The sequence below is a fragment of the Panthera pardus genome, unplaced genomic scaffold, assembly GCF_024362965.1.
Source record: "Panthera pardus isolate Hobbes unplaced genomic scaffold, ASM2436296v1 HiC_scaffold_24, whole genome shotgun sequence".
Lineage (NCBI taxonomy): Eukaryota > Metazoa > Chordata > Mammalia > Carnivora > Felidae > Panthera > Panthera pardus.
The window spans coordinates 111,008,854-111,026,150 of NW_026526810.1; the positions used below are offsets into that span (position 1 = coordinate 111,008,854).

The window sequence follows — 17,297 nt, forward strand, 5'->3', positions numbered from 1 at the left end:
TGTTTGCTTGTCTCGCAGAACACTCACAGAACAAGTTACAACATATTGATATTAAATCAGGGGACAGTCACCTATTGGTGATTAGTGTGATAACTTGTATGTTACAAAGTCTTCTGGTTACTATCCTCTAGTGGTATCCTTTTTTGATTTTTTGAAGTGACTTTAAAATCTTTTTCAATGTTTAAAGATTCAAGAATGACAGATATATTCAACCAACCAATGTTGACCTAAGGTTTCCATATCTAGCTGGCTCCTAGCTTTCCCATATCTTCTATCATTCAGCTCCTGTTTTTCGACTGGTATGTAGGAGTTTTTCCAAATCCTTGTGGGTTTTCAATATGTGTAAATTTCCATGTGCTAATAAATTTTGATCTTCATTAGGCATAAAAAAATTTTTTCTCTCCTAATTTAAATTTGTTGAATATTTTAACAATAATGAAGTGAAAAGAGGAACAAAAGCATCTACATTAACTTTTAGTTTTAATTCTGATTAAAAATATTTTATTTATTTTATTTTTTTTAAGTTTTTATTTAATGGGGCACCTGGGTGGCTCAGTTGGTTAAGTGTCCCACTCCCGATTTTGGCTCAGGTCATGATCTTGTGGTTCGTGGGTTTAAGCCCTGTGTTGGGCTCTATGCTTGCAGTGTGGAATCTGCTTGGGATTCTCTCTGTCTCTGTATCTCTGCTCTTCCTCTGGTCATGCTCTCTTTCTCTTTCAAAATAAATAAAACTTTAAAAATTTTTTAAAGTTTTTATTTATGGATTCATTTAAGTAATCTCTACACCCAATGTGGGGCTCGAACTACACCCTGAGATCATTAGTCATGTGTTCTTCAGACTCAGCCAGCCAGGCACCCTGATTAAAAATATTTTAGATAACCAGGGCGCCTGGGTGGCGAAGTCGGTTAAGTGTCTGACTTCGGCTCAGGTCTGATATCACCATTTGTTAGTTTGAGCCCCGCATCAGGCTCTGTGCTGACAGCTCAGAGCATGGAGCCTGCTTTGGATTCTGTGCCTCTCTGTCTGACCCTCCCCCACTTGCACTCTGTGTCTCTCTCTCTTAAAAATAAATAAACATTAAAAAATAAAAATATTTTAGATAACCAATTATCAATAATAATAAATGAAAATCTATGTACTTACCTCCTAGTTCATGAAACATAAATTACAAACACAAACATACCTGCACATACCTCCCTAACCTTATTCCCCTCCATCTTAAATATATGCGTATCATTCCATGAATGATATGTATGTTTTCTTTTTAGTTGGGATATGTCATAGATACAGAAAAATATAAAACCATATGCTTAAGCATTTTGAAGAATTATTATAAAGAAGATACCTACCACCCAATCAAGAAGTAGAACCTTGCCAGCTACCAGGCCCTCCTTGGGTTCTTCCCTCATAAAGACAACCTCCGTGTTTCAATAGGTCACCACTATCCTCAATATTTTGACCATTATTTGTTTTCCAAGTTCAGCCATCCAAGTCTAAGCAATGCAGTTTAATCTTAGGTGTTTTCAGACTTTAAATGAATGAAACTGTACGTTGTTATACCTTTTTTCCGTTAACTATAGTTGTGAGATTAATCTTTGTCTGTATAGCTGTGATTTGTTTGGTTTGTTGTTTAGTTTGTTGTTTGTGGTTTGTTTGCTGTATAGTGTTTTGTTATGTGAGAGTAACCACAACTTCTTTATCCATAACACTGTTGATGTATAGTTATTTTCCAGCGTTGTACTATGACAAACAGTGCTGCTATGAACTTAAAATTTTTTGTGTGTGTATGGTAACATATACGTAACTTAAGATTTACCATTTAAACCAGTTACCCATTTTAACCACCTAAATCTGCCATTTAACCAGTTCTGTGGCACATTCATATTGTGCTACTTCATTAGGTTTTGAAATGGCAACACCATCCCTAGGCTTCCACTTTCATTCCTATAATCTTATTTGTTATCTCCTTTAAAAAAAAGGAAAAAAAATTACCTGCCTTTTATAAAGATGAATGAAACCCCTGAAGACATTGGATGCTTTGTCACTGTAGTGCAGTTGCTCGTTTCATTGCAGCCAAAACCTTTGGAAATTCATCCCTGCCCTTAGAATAAAGTTCTAGAGAGCAGGTCTTCTGAATTACTTCTTTACATTTCAGTGTAAATCTAGAAGTATAATAAAACATATTGGCGATTCTATAAAATTTCAATTATTTCTCAGGCTGTGTTTTTTTCCCCTAATGACTCAACAGAGCTGTCACATACATGCTATAAAAATTAAAGGGAGGGACTTCTTCCCAAGAAAAATAAAAATTTAGATGCTACTCTTGAGTTAGTATTCATTGTATAACTATATTTTTCAAGGGAAAAGTGCTAATTTCTGACCTCAAAGACAAACGTTTGTAATGTCCAAACGTGGATGGTTGGTTGATGGTTACTGCCGAGTGTCAGTCAGACAAGTCTATCCTTCACATTTCAGCTGACTCCCTTTAAAACTTAAAGTTATCTCTTTGTTCTTTCTTGAGGCAAATTTTGTATTTGTAAAATAAAAATGCTGCTGCATAAGGGATGTTCTAAGGGTATTAGAGGCTACGTTTGGTGAGCTCCTTGGAGATAGGTGCTACGTAAAGCCATGGTATTTTCCCTTTGCTAGATGATACTCCAAGTCATACAAACTCCTCCAAGGAGGTCCCTTCCTCGGCCGTGTTGAGAAGCCTTCAGGTGAATGTGGGTCCAGACGGAGAAGAGACGAGGGCTCAGACTGTACAGAAGTCCCCGGAGTTTTTGTCCACTCCAGAGTCTCCTAGCTTGTTGCAAGATCTACAGCCAAGTGATAGCACTTCTTTTATTCTTCTTAACCTAACAAGAGCAGGTATCCTTTATCCTTTTCTGAACTGTGCTAATGCTTAAGGAAAAAAACTGGGGGTGGGGCATATTTAATTCAGTCATACTTAAAAGAAGCCTTATTATTTTAGAGAATTGGTATAGTCTGGTGATCAGTAGAATGTGTAGAGGGAGAAGGCAGACTCTAGGATGACTCAGAAGTTTCTTGTTTGGGAAATTCGGTTGTGCCATTCAGCAAGATAACCCAAGAACAGAGTTGTGGGGAGGATGATTAGTTCCAGTTGTGCTTGTTGATGTTGGGATCAGAGGGACATTCATGAGGAGGTGTCCTTTAGAGAGTTAGAAACAGGAATCTAAAGTTCTAGAATTGTCTTGTGTGAAATAAGTTGTTTTGGTGCTTATCAGCATTCAGGAAATATATGAAACAACGAACATGGATTCTTTGATTCAGGAGCATGAACAGAAAAGATGGCAAATCTGGGATCCCGAAAAAAAAACAAAACACAACACTTAAAAGGGTAACAGAAGAATGGGAAGAAGTTGCTAGAGAGGGATAAAGAAAACAGAAGGAGAGTGGTGTGGGAGAAGCCAAGAGAGGGAGAAGTCTTAAAGAAGAAAGGTAGTACAAATACCACAGGATGGGATAGTGAGACGAGGGCTGGGAAGTGTGTGTATCTGGTGACCTCTGCAAGAGCACTTGTTATTGAGGTGGTGGAGGTATGGAGGCCAGGGTTAGAGGTGGGGAGTGGATAACAGATGAGAAAGTGGATGCAAAAGTTAGAAGTTACACTTGTTTAGGAAACTTGACAGTGAGACAGTGAATAGCTACAGAAGTACTTGGGATTTTTTCTTCTTGTTAAAATAAAAATGGGCGAGACAGATTTAAAGGCTATAAAGGGAGATTGTAACATGGCCAGTAGGGAGGAATGGCTCGCAGATGGTCGAGAGGAGATAACTGAAGGATAGGGTTAGCATACTAGAGGTGAGGGTTAGCTTGTTTGCCAGGGAGGACAGCTTTGCCTCAGAAACAGGAGGAGGTAAGAAAAGCCTGTTGGCTGGGAGTGAAAAGGTGATAAACTAATGTTGTAGGAGAACAGAAGCCTAAGGTGAGAGGTGAAAATCTGGAATAGCTGATTTCAGGACACATGAGGCAGGGCCAATAAAAGGATTACTTGATAGGTATCTTTCACATATCCTCTTTTTTCTTCCAGGTCTGGGCTCTTCAGCTGAGCACTTAGTATTTGTACAAGATGAGGCGGAGGATTCAGGGAATGATTTCCTCTCCAGTGAGAGCACGGATAGTAGTATTCCATGGTTCCTCCGGGTTCAGGAGTTGGCTCATGATAGTTTGATTGCTGCTACTCGCGCACAACTGGCAAAGAATGCAAAAACCAGCAGCAATGGTGAGTCCCCTGTGGTGGGTTTTTTGGTTTTTTTTTCATTTTCAGTATTCTGTGTGCAGATTTTGGTAATGCAATGCCTGTATTTCACGTTGACCATAATCCAAGTTATTTTATTGGTGAGAGCAGAAGGCTAGAAATGTGTAAATTATCTTATTTTCTATAAAATAACATAACCATGTGCAAAATGTAGTTACGCTAGCATCCTCAGTTGTCAGCTTTAAATAACGTACAGAGCCCTTTTAAAGGGAAAACATTTCCCAGATCTTGATGTTATCTTGAATTGTTTTTATTATAATGTTCCCTATACTTAGAGCTTTTATACCACTACAACATCAAAACAGTTTCACCAATTAATAGACATAAAATTACAAAACCAGTGAAAACAAAGTTAATAGTCAGTGTGGCAGATAATGGTGTTTTGCTGAAACTGAATTGCTACTCGTTGCAATTTAGAAATTTTAGTAACTACCGCTGCGTTTTTTGGCAGGGGAACCAGTTCATCTCATGACCTCTAAATATCCAAACAGGCTGTAGTGCTATTTCTTTTGAGTTCAGCATGCCCGTACTCCTTACTCTGTGCCACTTTTCTCTATCTAGTAATTTTCAGATGTGGTCCTTGAACCATCAGCATCACCTGGAAACTTAGAAATGCAAATTGTCAGGTTCTCGTCCTACTGAATCAGAAACATGCAATCTTTTAGTGAGCCCTCTCTGTGGTTCCAGTGCATGTTAAAACTTGAGAACCAGGACTCTATTTAAAGCACTCCTAAACCAGTGCACAACCTTTGCTTATGCCATAATAGTTTTTGTTTTAGAGCTGCTTCTATATTTCTCTCTAATCTGTGACAATTAAGGTACTACAGCAAATTATTAAGGTGCACACTATCATTATCACAAACCAAACTTAAGCCCTGAAATCTTACATTGGTACCTAGCTATTTAGAGCTCGTGAAGATGATCTAGAATATGCTTATGATTATTTTGTGATTAACATGCAAGTGAAAATTAAAAACTTTCTCATACAGGGGTGCCTGGGTGGCTCAGTCATTTAAGCTTAGGTCATGATCTCCCAGTTCATGAGATAAAGCCCCACGTCGGGTTCTGTGCTGACACTGTAGAACCACCTTGTGATTCTCTCCCTCTCCTCTCTCTGTCCCTCCCCCATGCTTGGTGTGCGCGTGTGTGCGTGCACACGCTCTCTCTCAAAATAACTAAACTTAAAAAAAAAAACAAAACTTTCTCATAACAGAACTGAAGGATTCCTGAGAATATTTCAGAGTATTCCAGTTTTAGAAACATTAACCTAAATCTTTCCTGTATCGAGAACTCCAGACTACTTTTTTTTTTAAAGTTTTTCTTTAGATTCCAGTTAGTTAACATAGAGTGTAATATTAGTTTCAGGTGTACAGTATAGTGATTCAACACTTTCATATGTCACCCAGTGGTCGTCACAATAAGTGCCCTCCTTAATCCCCATCCCCTGTTTCACCCATCCCCTTACCCATCTCCCCTCTGGTGACCATCAGTTCTCTATAGTTGAGAGTCTGTTTCTTGGTCTGCCTCTCTCTCTTTTTCCTCCCTTTGCTTTTTTGTTTTGTTTTTAAAACTCTGTGAGTGAAATCATACAGTATTTGCCCTTCTCTGACTTATTTCACTTAGCGTAATACTCTTTAGCTGTATCCATGTCATTGCAAAGAGAACTTCAAACTTCTGTTAGGTTCAAAATAATTAGCTCTGCTTTGACTACTGTAGTGCTGCTTAGCTTGGTCCCTTTTACTATTTTGGGGGGCTCTAAAGTTCAGATTCTTCCTGAGATGCTTTTCCTAATCTGTGGATCCCAAAACCTTCAGCATCTCTTTGTTGCATTACGGAAGTAGTGTTGTATGTGCCATTAAGAAGCTGTGTAGGGAGGGAACTTGGGATTTGGAATCTGGAGACCTGGGATCCAGACCTGGTGCTGTCATTAACTAGTTCTCTGCCTGGGGAATTTAAACTCCTTACCTTCAGTTTTCTCTTGTTCAGAACATAGAGATCAAGTAGCTTACCAGATTTGGTTGTTTTAGATATTTAAATAAGATTCTGTCTGGGAAATGCTTTATAATTAACAAAGCATTTTGTGATATTTTCATTACTCTCAAACTATGTTAACTTACTACCCAAACAACTCCTTTGTATGCTAAAATATAAAGTCAGCCCAAATATATGACCATCTTCTATTTTGTCAATGAGATGATTTCATAAAACCTTTTTGGGGGGCTAACTTAGATATATAAACCTTTAGGCATGTAGTTAAAATTAAACATTGAAAGTTTAGTTTTTTGAAAATTATATTGTTTGTTTGTTTGTTTGTTTGTTTATTTATTTATTTATTTATTTATCAAGTTAGCTAACATACAGTGTAGTCTTGGCTTCAGGAGTAGATTCCCGTGATTCATCACTTACATACAACACCCAGTGCTCATCCCAACAATTGCCCTCCTCAATGCCCATCCCCAGCCCATTTTTTTTCCCCAGCCCCCCCAACCCCACCCCCACCCCCACCCCCGTCAACCCTCAGTTTATTCTTTGTATTTAAGAGTCTTATGGTTTGCCTCCCTCTCTGTTTGTATCTAACTTTTCTTTCCCTTCCCCTATGGTCTTCTGTTAAGTTTCTTAAACTCCATATATGAGTGAAATCCTATGGGGTCTGTCTTTCTCTGGCTTATTTCTCTTAGCATAATACCTTCCAGTTCCATCCATGTTGTTGCAAATGGCAAGATTTCATTCTTTTTCATTGCTGAGTAGTATTCCATTTAATATATATACCACATCTTTATCTGTTCATCAGTCAATGGACATTTGGGCTCTTTCCATAATTTGGCTACAGTTGGTAGTGCTGCTATAAACATTGGGCTGCATGTGCCCCTGTGAATCAGCACTCATGTATCCTTTGGATAAATTCCTAGTAGTGTTACTGTTGGGTTATAGGATAATTCCATTTTTAATTTTTTGAGAGACCTCCATACTTTTTTCCAGAGTGGCTGCACCGGTTTATATTCCCACCAACAGCGCGAGAGGATTCCCTTTCTCCACATCCTCACCAACATCTCTTGTTTCCTGACTTGTTAATTTTAGCCACTCTGACCAGTGTGAGGTGATATCTTAATGTGCTTTTGGTTTGTATTTCCTTCATGATGAGCAGTATTGAGCATGTTTTCGTGTGGTTGTTTGCCATCTGGATGTCTTCTTTGGAAGTGTCTATTCCAGTCGTCTGTCCATTTCTTCACTGGATTATTTGTTTTTCGGGTGTTGAGTTTGGTAATTCTTTATAAATTTTTGATACTAACCCTTTATCCAATGTGTCATTTGCAGATATCTTCTCCCATTCCGTAGGTTGCCTTTTAGTTTTGTTGATTGTTTCCTTTGCTGTGCAGAAGCTTTTTATTGTGATGAGGTTCCAATAGTTCATTTTTGCTTTTATTTCCCTTGCCTTCAGAGACATGTCATGTAAGAAGTTGCTGTGGTCAAGCTCAAAGAGGTTGCTGCCTGTTTTCTCCTATAGGATTTTGATGGTATCCTGTCTCACATTTAGGTCTTTCATCCATTTTGAATTTATTTTTGTGTATAGTGTAAGAAAGTGGTCCGTTTTCATTCTTCTACATGTTGCTGTCCAGTTCTCCCAGCACCATTTGCTAAAGAGACGGTCTTTTTTCCATTGGATACTCTTTCCTGCTTTGTTGAAGACTAGTTGGCCATATATTTGTGGATCCATTTATGGGTTCTCTAGTCTATTCCACTGGTCTTTGTGTCTGTTTTTATGCCAATACCATACTGTCTTGATGATTACAGCTGTGTAATACAGGCTAAAGTCCGGTATTGTGATGCCTCTAGCTTTGATTTTCTTCTTTAACATTACTTTGATTATTTGGGGTCTTTTCTGGTTCCATACAAATTTTAGGATTGTTTGTTCTAGCTCTATGAAGAATGCTGGTGCTCTTTTGATTGGGATTACATTGAACGTGTAGATTGCTTTGGATAGTATTGACATTTTAACAATATTTGTTCTTCCATTCCATGAGCATGGGATGTTTTTCCATTTCTGTGTGTCATCGTCAGTTTCTTCAGCTTTCTATAGTTTTCAGCGTACAGATATTTTACCTCTTTGGTTAGGTTTATTTCTAGGTATGTTGTGGTTCTTGATGCAGTTATAAGTGGGAATGTTTCCTTGACCTCTCTTTCTGTTGCTTTATTATTGTATAGAAATGCAACTGATTTCTGTACATTGATTTTATATTCTGTGACTTTGCTGAATTCATGTATCAGTTCTAGCAGACTTTTGGTGGAGTGTTTCCGGTTTGCCACGTAGAGTATCATGTCATCTGCAAAAAGCGAAAGTTTGACGTCTTCTTTGCCAATTTAGATGCCTTTTATTTTGTTTTGTTGTCTGATTGTTGAGGCTAGGACTTCTAACACTATGTTAAACAACAGTGTTGAGAGTGGACATCCCTGTCATGTTCCTGATACCAGGGAGAAAGCTCTCAGTTTTTCCCCAGTAAGGATGATATTATCTGTGGGCCTTTCGTATATGGCCTTTATGATGTTAAGGTATGTTCCTTCTGTCCTGACTTTCTTGAGGGTTTTTTATTAAGAAACGATGCTGTATTTTGCCAAATGCTTTTTCTTCATCTGTTGACAGGATCATACGGTTCTTATCCTTTCTTCTATTAATGTGATGTATTGCATTGATTGATCTGTGAATATTGAACCAGCCAGGAATGAATCCCACTTGATCATGGTGAATAATTCTTTTTTTTTTTTTTAATTTTTTTTTTTTTATTAACATTTATTTATTTTTGAGACAGAGAGAGACAGAGCATGAACAGGGGAGGGGCAGAGAGAGAGGGAGACACAGAATGTGAAACGGGCTCCAGGCTCTGAGCTGTCAGCACAGAGCCTGACGCGGGGCTCGAACTCACGGACTGTGAGATCATGACCTGAGCCGAAGTCGGACTCCAACCGACTGAGCCACCCAGGCGCCCCAATAATTCTTTTAATATACTGTTGAATTCAATTTGCTAGTATCTTGTTGAGAACTTTTGCATCCATGTTCATCAGGAATATAGGCCTGTAATTCTCCTTTTTAGTGGCGTCTTTGTCAGGTTTGGGAATCAAGGTAATGCTGGCTTCATGGAAGGAGTCTGGAAGCTTTTCTTCCATTTCTATCTTTTTGAACAGCTTGAGAAGAATAGGTATTAACTCTGCTTTATTTTTTTAATTTATTATTTTTAAAAAATGTTTATTTATTTAAAAAAAATTTTTTTTTTTAACGTTTATTTATTTTTGAGACAGAGAGAGACAGAGCATGAACGGGGGAGGGTCAGAGAGAGAGGGAGACACAGAATCCGAAACAGGCTCCAGGCTCTGAGCTGTCAGCAGAGAGCCCGACGCGGGGCTCGAACTCACGGACTGCGAGATCGTGACCTGAGCCGAAGTCAGCCGCTTAACAGACTGAGCCACCCAGGCGCCCCATTGTTTATTTATTTTTGAGACAGAGACAGAGCATGCGCAGGGAGAGGCAGAGAGAGAGGGAGACACAGAATTGGAAGCAGGGTCCAGGCTCTGAGCTGTCAGCACAGAGCCCAACGTGGGGCTCGAATTCACGAACCACAAGATCATGACCTGAGCTGAAGTTGGACGCTTAACCAACCGAGCCGTCCAGGCACACCTTAACCTGCTTTAAATGTCTGGTAGAATTCCCCTGAGAAGCCCTCTGGCCCAGGACTCTTATGTGTTGGGAGATTTTTGATAATTTTTTCACTGGTTATGGGTCTGTTCAAATTTTCTATTTCTTCTCCTTTGAGTTTGGTGGTGTGTGGGTGTGTAAGAATTTGTCCCTTTCTTCCAGATTGCCCAGTTTGTTGGCATGTAATTTTTTATAGTATTCTCTAATAATTATTTGTATTTCTGTGGTGTTGATTGTGATCTCTCCTCTTTCATTCCTGATCTTATTCTATTTGGGTCCTCTCTTCTTTTTCAGAAGTCTGGCTAGGGGTTTATCAATTTTGTTTATTCTTTCAAAGAACCAGCTCTTAGATTCATTGATCTGTTCTACCGCTTTTTGGATTCTGTATTTATTTCTGCTCTAATCTTTATTATTTCTCTTTTTCGGCTGGCTTTGGGCTTTCTTTGCTGTTGCCTTTCTAGTTTCTTAGGTGTGAGGTTAGGTTACGTACTTGGGACCTTTCTTGCTTCTTGAGATAGGCCTGAATTACAATGTATTTTTCTTTTAGAACTGCCATTGCTGCATCCCAAAGGGTTTGGACTATCATGTTTTCATTTCCATTTGCTTCCATATATTTTTTAATTTCTTCTTTAACTTCCCAGTTGATGCGTTCATTCTTTAGTAGGATGTTCTTAAATTTTTTTTTTTAATGTTTATTCATTTTTTGATAGAGACAGAATGTGAGTGGGGGAGGGGCAGAGAGAGAGGGAGACACAGAATCCGAAGCCAGCTCCAGGCTCCGAACTGACAGCACAGAGCCTGACGCGGGGCTGGAACTCATGGACTGTGAGATCATGACCAGAGCTGAAGTCGGACACTCAACTAATTGAGCCACCCAGGCGCCCCTAGTAGGATGTTCTTTAAACCTTTATGTATTTGGGGACTTTCCAGATTTTTTTTCTTGTGGTTGATTTCAAGTTTCATAGCATTGTGATCTGAAAATATGCATGGTATGATCTCAATTCTTTTATATTTGTTGAGGGCTGTTTTGTGACCCAGTATGTGATCTATTTTGGAGAATGTTACATGTGCACTTGAGAAGAATGTGTATTCTGGTGCTTTAGGATGAAAAGTTCTGAATATATCTGTTAAGTCCATCTGGTCCAGTGTGTCATTCAGAGCTGTTGTTTCCTTACTGATTTCTGCCTAGATTATCTGAGTGGAGTATTAAAGTCCCCTATAATTACAGTATTATTATCTGTACATGTGTTTATGTTTGTGATTAATTGATTTATATTTTGGGTGCTTCCACATTGAGGGCATGAACATTTATAATTGTTAGCTCTTCTTGATGGATGGATCCTTTAATTATGCTATAATGCCCTTCTTTGTCTCTTGTTACACCTTTGTTTTAAAATCTAGTTTGTCTGGGAGCACCTGGGTGGCTCAGTTGGTTAAGCGTCCGACTTTGGCTCATGTCATGATCTCACAGTTCGTGGGTTTGAGCCTCACATCAGGCTCAGTGATGACAGCTCAGAGCCTGGAGCCTGTTTCAGATTCTGTGTCTCCCTCTCTCTCTGCTTCTCCCCCACTTGCACTCTGTCTCTGTCTCAAAAATAAATACACATTAAAAAAATTTTTTTTAAATCTAGTTTGTCTGATATAAGTGTGGCTACTCCAGCTTTCTTTTGACCTCCAGTAGCATGATAGATGGTTCTCCATCCCCTCACTTTCAATCTGAAGGTGTCCTCAAGTCTAAAATGAGTTTCTTATAGGCAGCATATAGATGGATCTTGTTTTTCTATCTGTTCTGATACCCTATGTCTTTTGATTGGGGCATTTAGTCCATTTACATTCAGAGTTATTATTGAAAGATATAGATTTAGTGCCATTGTGTTCTTTGTAGGTTTCATGTTTGTGGTGACATCTGTGGTCCTTTATAGTCTTTGCTGCTTTTTACTCAGAGTCCCCCTTAGGATCTCCTGCAGGGCTAGCTTAGTGGTCATGAACTGCTTTCTTTTTGTTTGTCTGGAAAAGCCTTTATCTCTGTCTGTTCTGAGTGACAGCCTTGCTGGATAAAGGATTCTTGGCTGCATATTTTTCCTATTCAGCACAGTGAATATTTCCTGCCACTCCCTTCTGGCCTGCCAAGTTTCAGTGGACAGGTCTACTACACTTATGTGTCTACCCTTGTAGTTTGAGATCTGTTTGTCCCTGGCTGTTTTCAGAATTCTCTCTTTATCTTTGTATTTTGCCAGTTTCACTATGATATGTCGTGATGCTGATTTTGATTTTTTTTTTTTTTTTTTTGAAGGGAGTTCTCTGTGCCTCTTGGACTTGGATATCTGTTTCCTTCCCCAGGTTAGGGGAGTTGTCAGCTATAATTTGTTCAGATAAACCTTCTGCCCCTTTCTCTCTATCTTCTGGAACTCCTGTGATATGGATATTATTTCATTCCATTGAATCACTTAGGACTCGAATTCTCCCCTTATGGTCTAGTAATTTTCTTTCTGTCTTTTTTTTCAGCTTCACCATTTTCCATAATTTTATCTTCCATTTCACCTATTCTCTCCTCTGCTTCTTCCATCCTTGCTGTCACTGCATCTAGTTTATTTTGCATCTCATTTATAGCATTTCTTTATTCATCAAGACTATTTCTTAGGTCTTTGATCTCTGTAGCAATAGATTCTCTGCTGTCTTCTGTGCTCTTTTCAAGCCCAGTTATTAGTCCTATGAGTGTTATTCTGAATTCTTGTTCAGATATATTATTTATATCTGTTTTGAGAAATTCTCTGGCTATCATTTCTTCCTGGAATTTCTTTTGAGGAGAATTCTTCCATTTCATCATTATGACAAGGTTTCTGCCTTTTATGTGTTTTAATAGCTTTTGTTATGTGTCCCGCACCTGTGAGTGCTATATTAAAAAGGGGTTGTACACTGTCCAGGGCCTGGCACTTCAGGAACTGTCTGGAGTGTGTTGTGTGTACTCTGTTGTTGAGTATTTGGCTGCTCTATCCCACTGCTCATAGTGGTGGATTGTTTGGACCTTCCACCAGGTGTGCTTTGATGCGTTTGTTGAAGTAACCTTGGAAAAGAGGAAAGTGGGGGAGGGAGGGAGGGAACCTTATTCCATACAAAGAGAGAAATGGAAGGGGTGAAAAAAAAAACAGGCAGAGAATCAAAGAAACTGTAAGGCTTAATCCAGAGAGAGAGAGAGAGAGGAAAATAAAGAAGAGAGAAAGAAAAAAAGAAAGAAAAAAAGATTATATATATATACATATATATATGTGTGTGTGTGTGTGTATATATATATATATATATATATATATATGAAGATCGATCAGAAATCAAATCAGAAACTGTGAGCCTGATTTCAAAAGGGGAAGAAAAAAAAAGAAGAGGGTAGAAAGAAAAAGAAGGAAAAAGAGAAGGAAAGAAAAGAAAACAATAACAGACTGACATACAAAACCACAGTCCAGTTGTCTGTTGGGGCCTGGAACAGGTGGCTGTGCTGGTCTGCAGGAGAGGCCGTCTGGTTTGGTCAGTGTCAGTTCCACTTTGGTAGATAAGCAGTTGCCAGGCACGGAGGGGTGGGGTTTGGTGTAAGCCAGTGGCCTCCACTGCAGGCTGCTCTCCTGTTCCCTGAAGCCCCACTGTGTTGGTGATGGGGAGAAAAACGGCGACACCCCGGTCTGTCCTCCCCAGACCGGGTGTCTCAAACCACACTGTTCAGGCAGCCCTCACAGAATAGCGCCGTGGGCGGCTTGTCCTGTTCCACAGTCTCCCATGCCTCCTGGGTGCTCGGCTGGCATTCAGAACCCACTGTTTTAAAGGGTCCCGCTTCATGCAGACCTGGTTCTGGGGTAGCACCACTCCGCTCAGCCGACACAGGGCCTCTGGCTGGCAGGTGCCTGCAGGATCTTTTGTCCTTGGGGGGGCAATAAACCCTCTTCCCACAGTACTCGAGGGAAGGGACTGTTCTCTCCCAGTGCTCCCTGAGGTCGCTACTGTGCCCCAGGGCTGGGCTCCCCTTTCCCCCCAGACTTGTGCACACAGGGACATGTCCAGGCCAGTGCCTGGAAAGTCATGTACCCCTGAAAACTCTGATCTTCACTTCTAAGGCCGTTTGCAAAGTAGAAACGGCAAAGTAGAAACTCCTTTATTTCTTGTTCCCCATTCATGCTCTCGAGAGGTTTTTCTTTTGTCCAAACACAATACTATGCTTCCTTCGCCTCTCTTTCTCTTCCTTTTGTCTCTCCACAGAAGGGGTCTCCTCCCCTCCATGCCTATGCTGCCCACCATTTTATCTTTCTCAATTCACAAACACACACCTCTGTCCCACCAAGCTGTCTCTGTCCATCTGTAGAGATTTTTCTGTTATTCTGCACTCTGTATTCTGTTCTAAGTGTTCTGACCTCAGGACAGCTGTGTTTGAGGCATGAGGGAAATCCCAGTCCCCCTACTTCTCTGCCATCTTAACTCCAACCTGAAATTTTTATTGTTTTGATTACAAACACATTTAACATTTTTTAAAAATTTATTTTGTGAGACAGTGACAGCGTGAGTGGGGGAGGGGTGGAGAGAGGAAGAGAGAGAGAATCCCAAGGAAGCTCTGTGCTGTCGGCACAGAGCCAGCCCTGCATGGGGCTCGAAGTCACGAAACCATGAGATCATGATCTGAGCTGAAACCAAGAGTCTGATGTTTAACCGACTGAGCCACCCAGGTGCCTGTACACGTGCATTTTAAATCATGAAATATATTAATTTAATATTGCTTTTTACCCACTAACATATAATGAAATGATTTTATTCAGTATTTAAATGGATTTGTAAGATAAATATCTTTGTTGTTATTAAAGCCACTTTGAGAGTCCTGTAGCAGTTTTTTAGAGCACATCTTCACTTCCATCTAAGTTGACTGAAATACAGAAATATTTACATTTTGTATATGATGCAGTATATCAGGGGTTAGTAAAGGGCCAAATAACCAACTGTTGTGTAAATAAAGTTTTGTTGGAACACAGGCATACATTCAAATTGTCTATGGCTGCTACAGTGGCAAAGTTAAGTAGTTGTGACAGAGACCATATGGTCCTCAAAGCCGAAGATATTTAGTGTCTAGCCCTTTACAGAAAAAATTTATTGAACCATGCTATATATGATACTGTCACTGGAAATGTTATCCCAAATGTAGAGGCCTTTCTCACATAACTGTGGGATCTTTAAAATGTTTACAGTGTTATCTGACATGCTCAGTATGAGGTGTTGAATTTCCTTGTCTTTCTCTTTTTTAGTGGGGGGAACCGTTCATCAGAGGATCTCTATCCAAAACTAAAATAAATAGATACATAAATAAATACATAAATAAATAAATATCCAAAACTATCATTGGCTGAGATCCTTTTAAGCTTATCCGTCTTCTGCAAACAGTGCTTTAGTGTTTTTAAGGGAGTGGTTTTGTGAGGACTCAAATACAAGGCAACTCACTATTTTCTGAGCAATTTTTAAATTTCATGATTATATCAGTGTTCTCATTGTGTCTATAACATTGAATGCACAAAGCCCCAAATGTCACTGGTTTAAATTTCTATATTAGCATGGGATTTCTACAGACCTTTCATTAGACATTAATTGCCTGGAGCTCTGGAGTTGGTGGGAAATTTCCTGTTGCAGGAAATCTTAAAAATTTACCTACGTGCAGGTATTTTTCAATTAAATTAAAAAACTGTGGGACAACATTAAGAAAGAAAAAGTTAATATTAACTAGCAAAAGCCATCTTAGTTGAAGTGTAGAGCAAAGGGAATGTAGGACAGGAAGAGAATAAGATTAATAGACGGGATGGAAACTGATCAGTTGTCAGGTTCCAGGGAGTGTGATGGGTACAACATTTATTATCCCTATTCTTGGCTTTTGAGAGGGAAATTTGGAAATATAAATCTTATTCCCGAGGTATGTATAGTAGAAAAATAAACTCCATATGCTTGAAGAAAATGAAAGAAAAAGGAGTACCACCTGTGAATCTGGGATTTATATAAATTTTTAATTAACTGATTTTCTTTAAATTTAAGGGAGGAACCTCCCTACGTGCTCCTTTCCCCTCCTCCTTTTATTCTATTGAACAAAAAACTTCAGTAGATGTTACCTCTAGCTTTTTAAAATGTGTTTAGAAATTTTAAAATCAGCTGAGTTCTTGCATTCTTAAATTCTTGCATTCTTTAGTTTTATAACTAAAAAGAGGTAGCACAGGAAATTGGAAGGTTATTCTAATTCTCTACAATGATAGAAACAGCCAAATTGACCTCAGAAGATAGAAATCTAAGAATGATCATTTACAAAAGAAACCACAACCTTAAGTCCACAACTAAGCCAGAATGGCTGCTCCTCCTAAAATAAATACAAGCTTTGTAATACCTAGAACTTGAAGTCATCTTTAGCACCCCACTCTGGGTATTGATGTATCTGCTACCCTGCCAATTTGTGTAATACGAAATAGGTTTAACTCTCCTATTTTGATACGAAACCATGTGGACATTTGCCAGAGAGGCCTAGTCTTGTGAAACAAAGCATGATGGCTTTTGATAATTCTCTGGATTAAAGGGTTAGGAACAAATTGCTCACTCACTTCTGTTGTTAAATGGATATATAGAGAGCTAAGGAAGCTGAAGATAGATATCTGCCTGCTGATCATTAGGAGTAAAATATAGGAGCTTTATGGTTTGAACCAAAGTACCTCAACAGGTTCCTTCTCTAGATTACAAATATGTGACTCTGTTACAGGAGAGAATGTCCACCTTGGTTCTGGAGATGGGCAGCCCAAAGATTCTGGGCCCCTTCCTCAAGTGGAAAAGAAACTCAAATGTACAGTTGAAGGCTGTGACCGGACATTTGTGTGGCCAGCTCACTTCAAGTACCATCTCAAAACTCATCGGTGAGCATATCTGAGGTTCCATGCTTAGAGGTCAAGAACGGTGATGCTTCTGGAGGAGCTTGTCCCTCAATTGACAAAGGAAAGCAGGGGCTCCAGTTTACTCGTGATTAAGATGTCTTTTGTTCTTTAATAGAAAGATTGCGTTGTCTCATTTACCTCATTCTTTACAGATATTTAGTAAGACATTTGGCACCTAAATGTGCCAAAACATAAAACATAATTTTTTGGGAAACTTAAAAAAGAAAAGTAAGTGTGGGCCCTACTCTCAAACCTGTGAAAATCAGCATTCAACAAGTACGGTGTGGGCGCCTGGCTGGCTTAGTAGGTAGAGCACGCAGCTCTTGATCTTGGGGTTGTAAGTTTAAGACCCACATCGGGCGTAAGATTACTTTAAAAAAAAAAAAAAAGGGGAAGGCAGTCCTG

At 39.3% G+C, this 17,297-nt stretch overlaps 1 protein-coding gene across 6 annotated transcripts in view; it reads left to right on the forward strand.

Moving 5' to 3' along the window:
- ZNF410 (zinc finger protein 410) overlaps window positions 1-17,297 on the forward strand; it is a 49,527-nt gene that overhangs the window by 15,527 nt on the left and 16,703 nt on the right. For 5 of the 6 annotated variants that reach the window (XR_002074539.2, XM_019427100.2, XM_019427101.2 and 2 more), the window contains exons 4-6: window positions 2,651-2,869; window positions 4,053-4,244; window positions 16,724-16,874. Coding sequence is in view for 5 of the 6 variants with exons in the window: in XM_019427100.2 (XP_019282645.1) it covers window positions 2,651-2,869; window positions 4,053-4,244; window positions 16,724-16,874 (562 nt within the window). In the remaining variant the exon portion in view is untranslated. The remainder of the gene's footprint in view (window positions 1-2,650; window positions 2,870-4,052; window positions 4,245-16,723; window positions 16,875-17,297) is intronic. The other variant, XM_019427102.2, reaches the window with a different exon arrangement.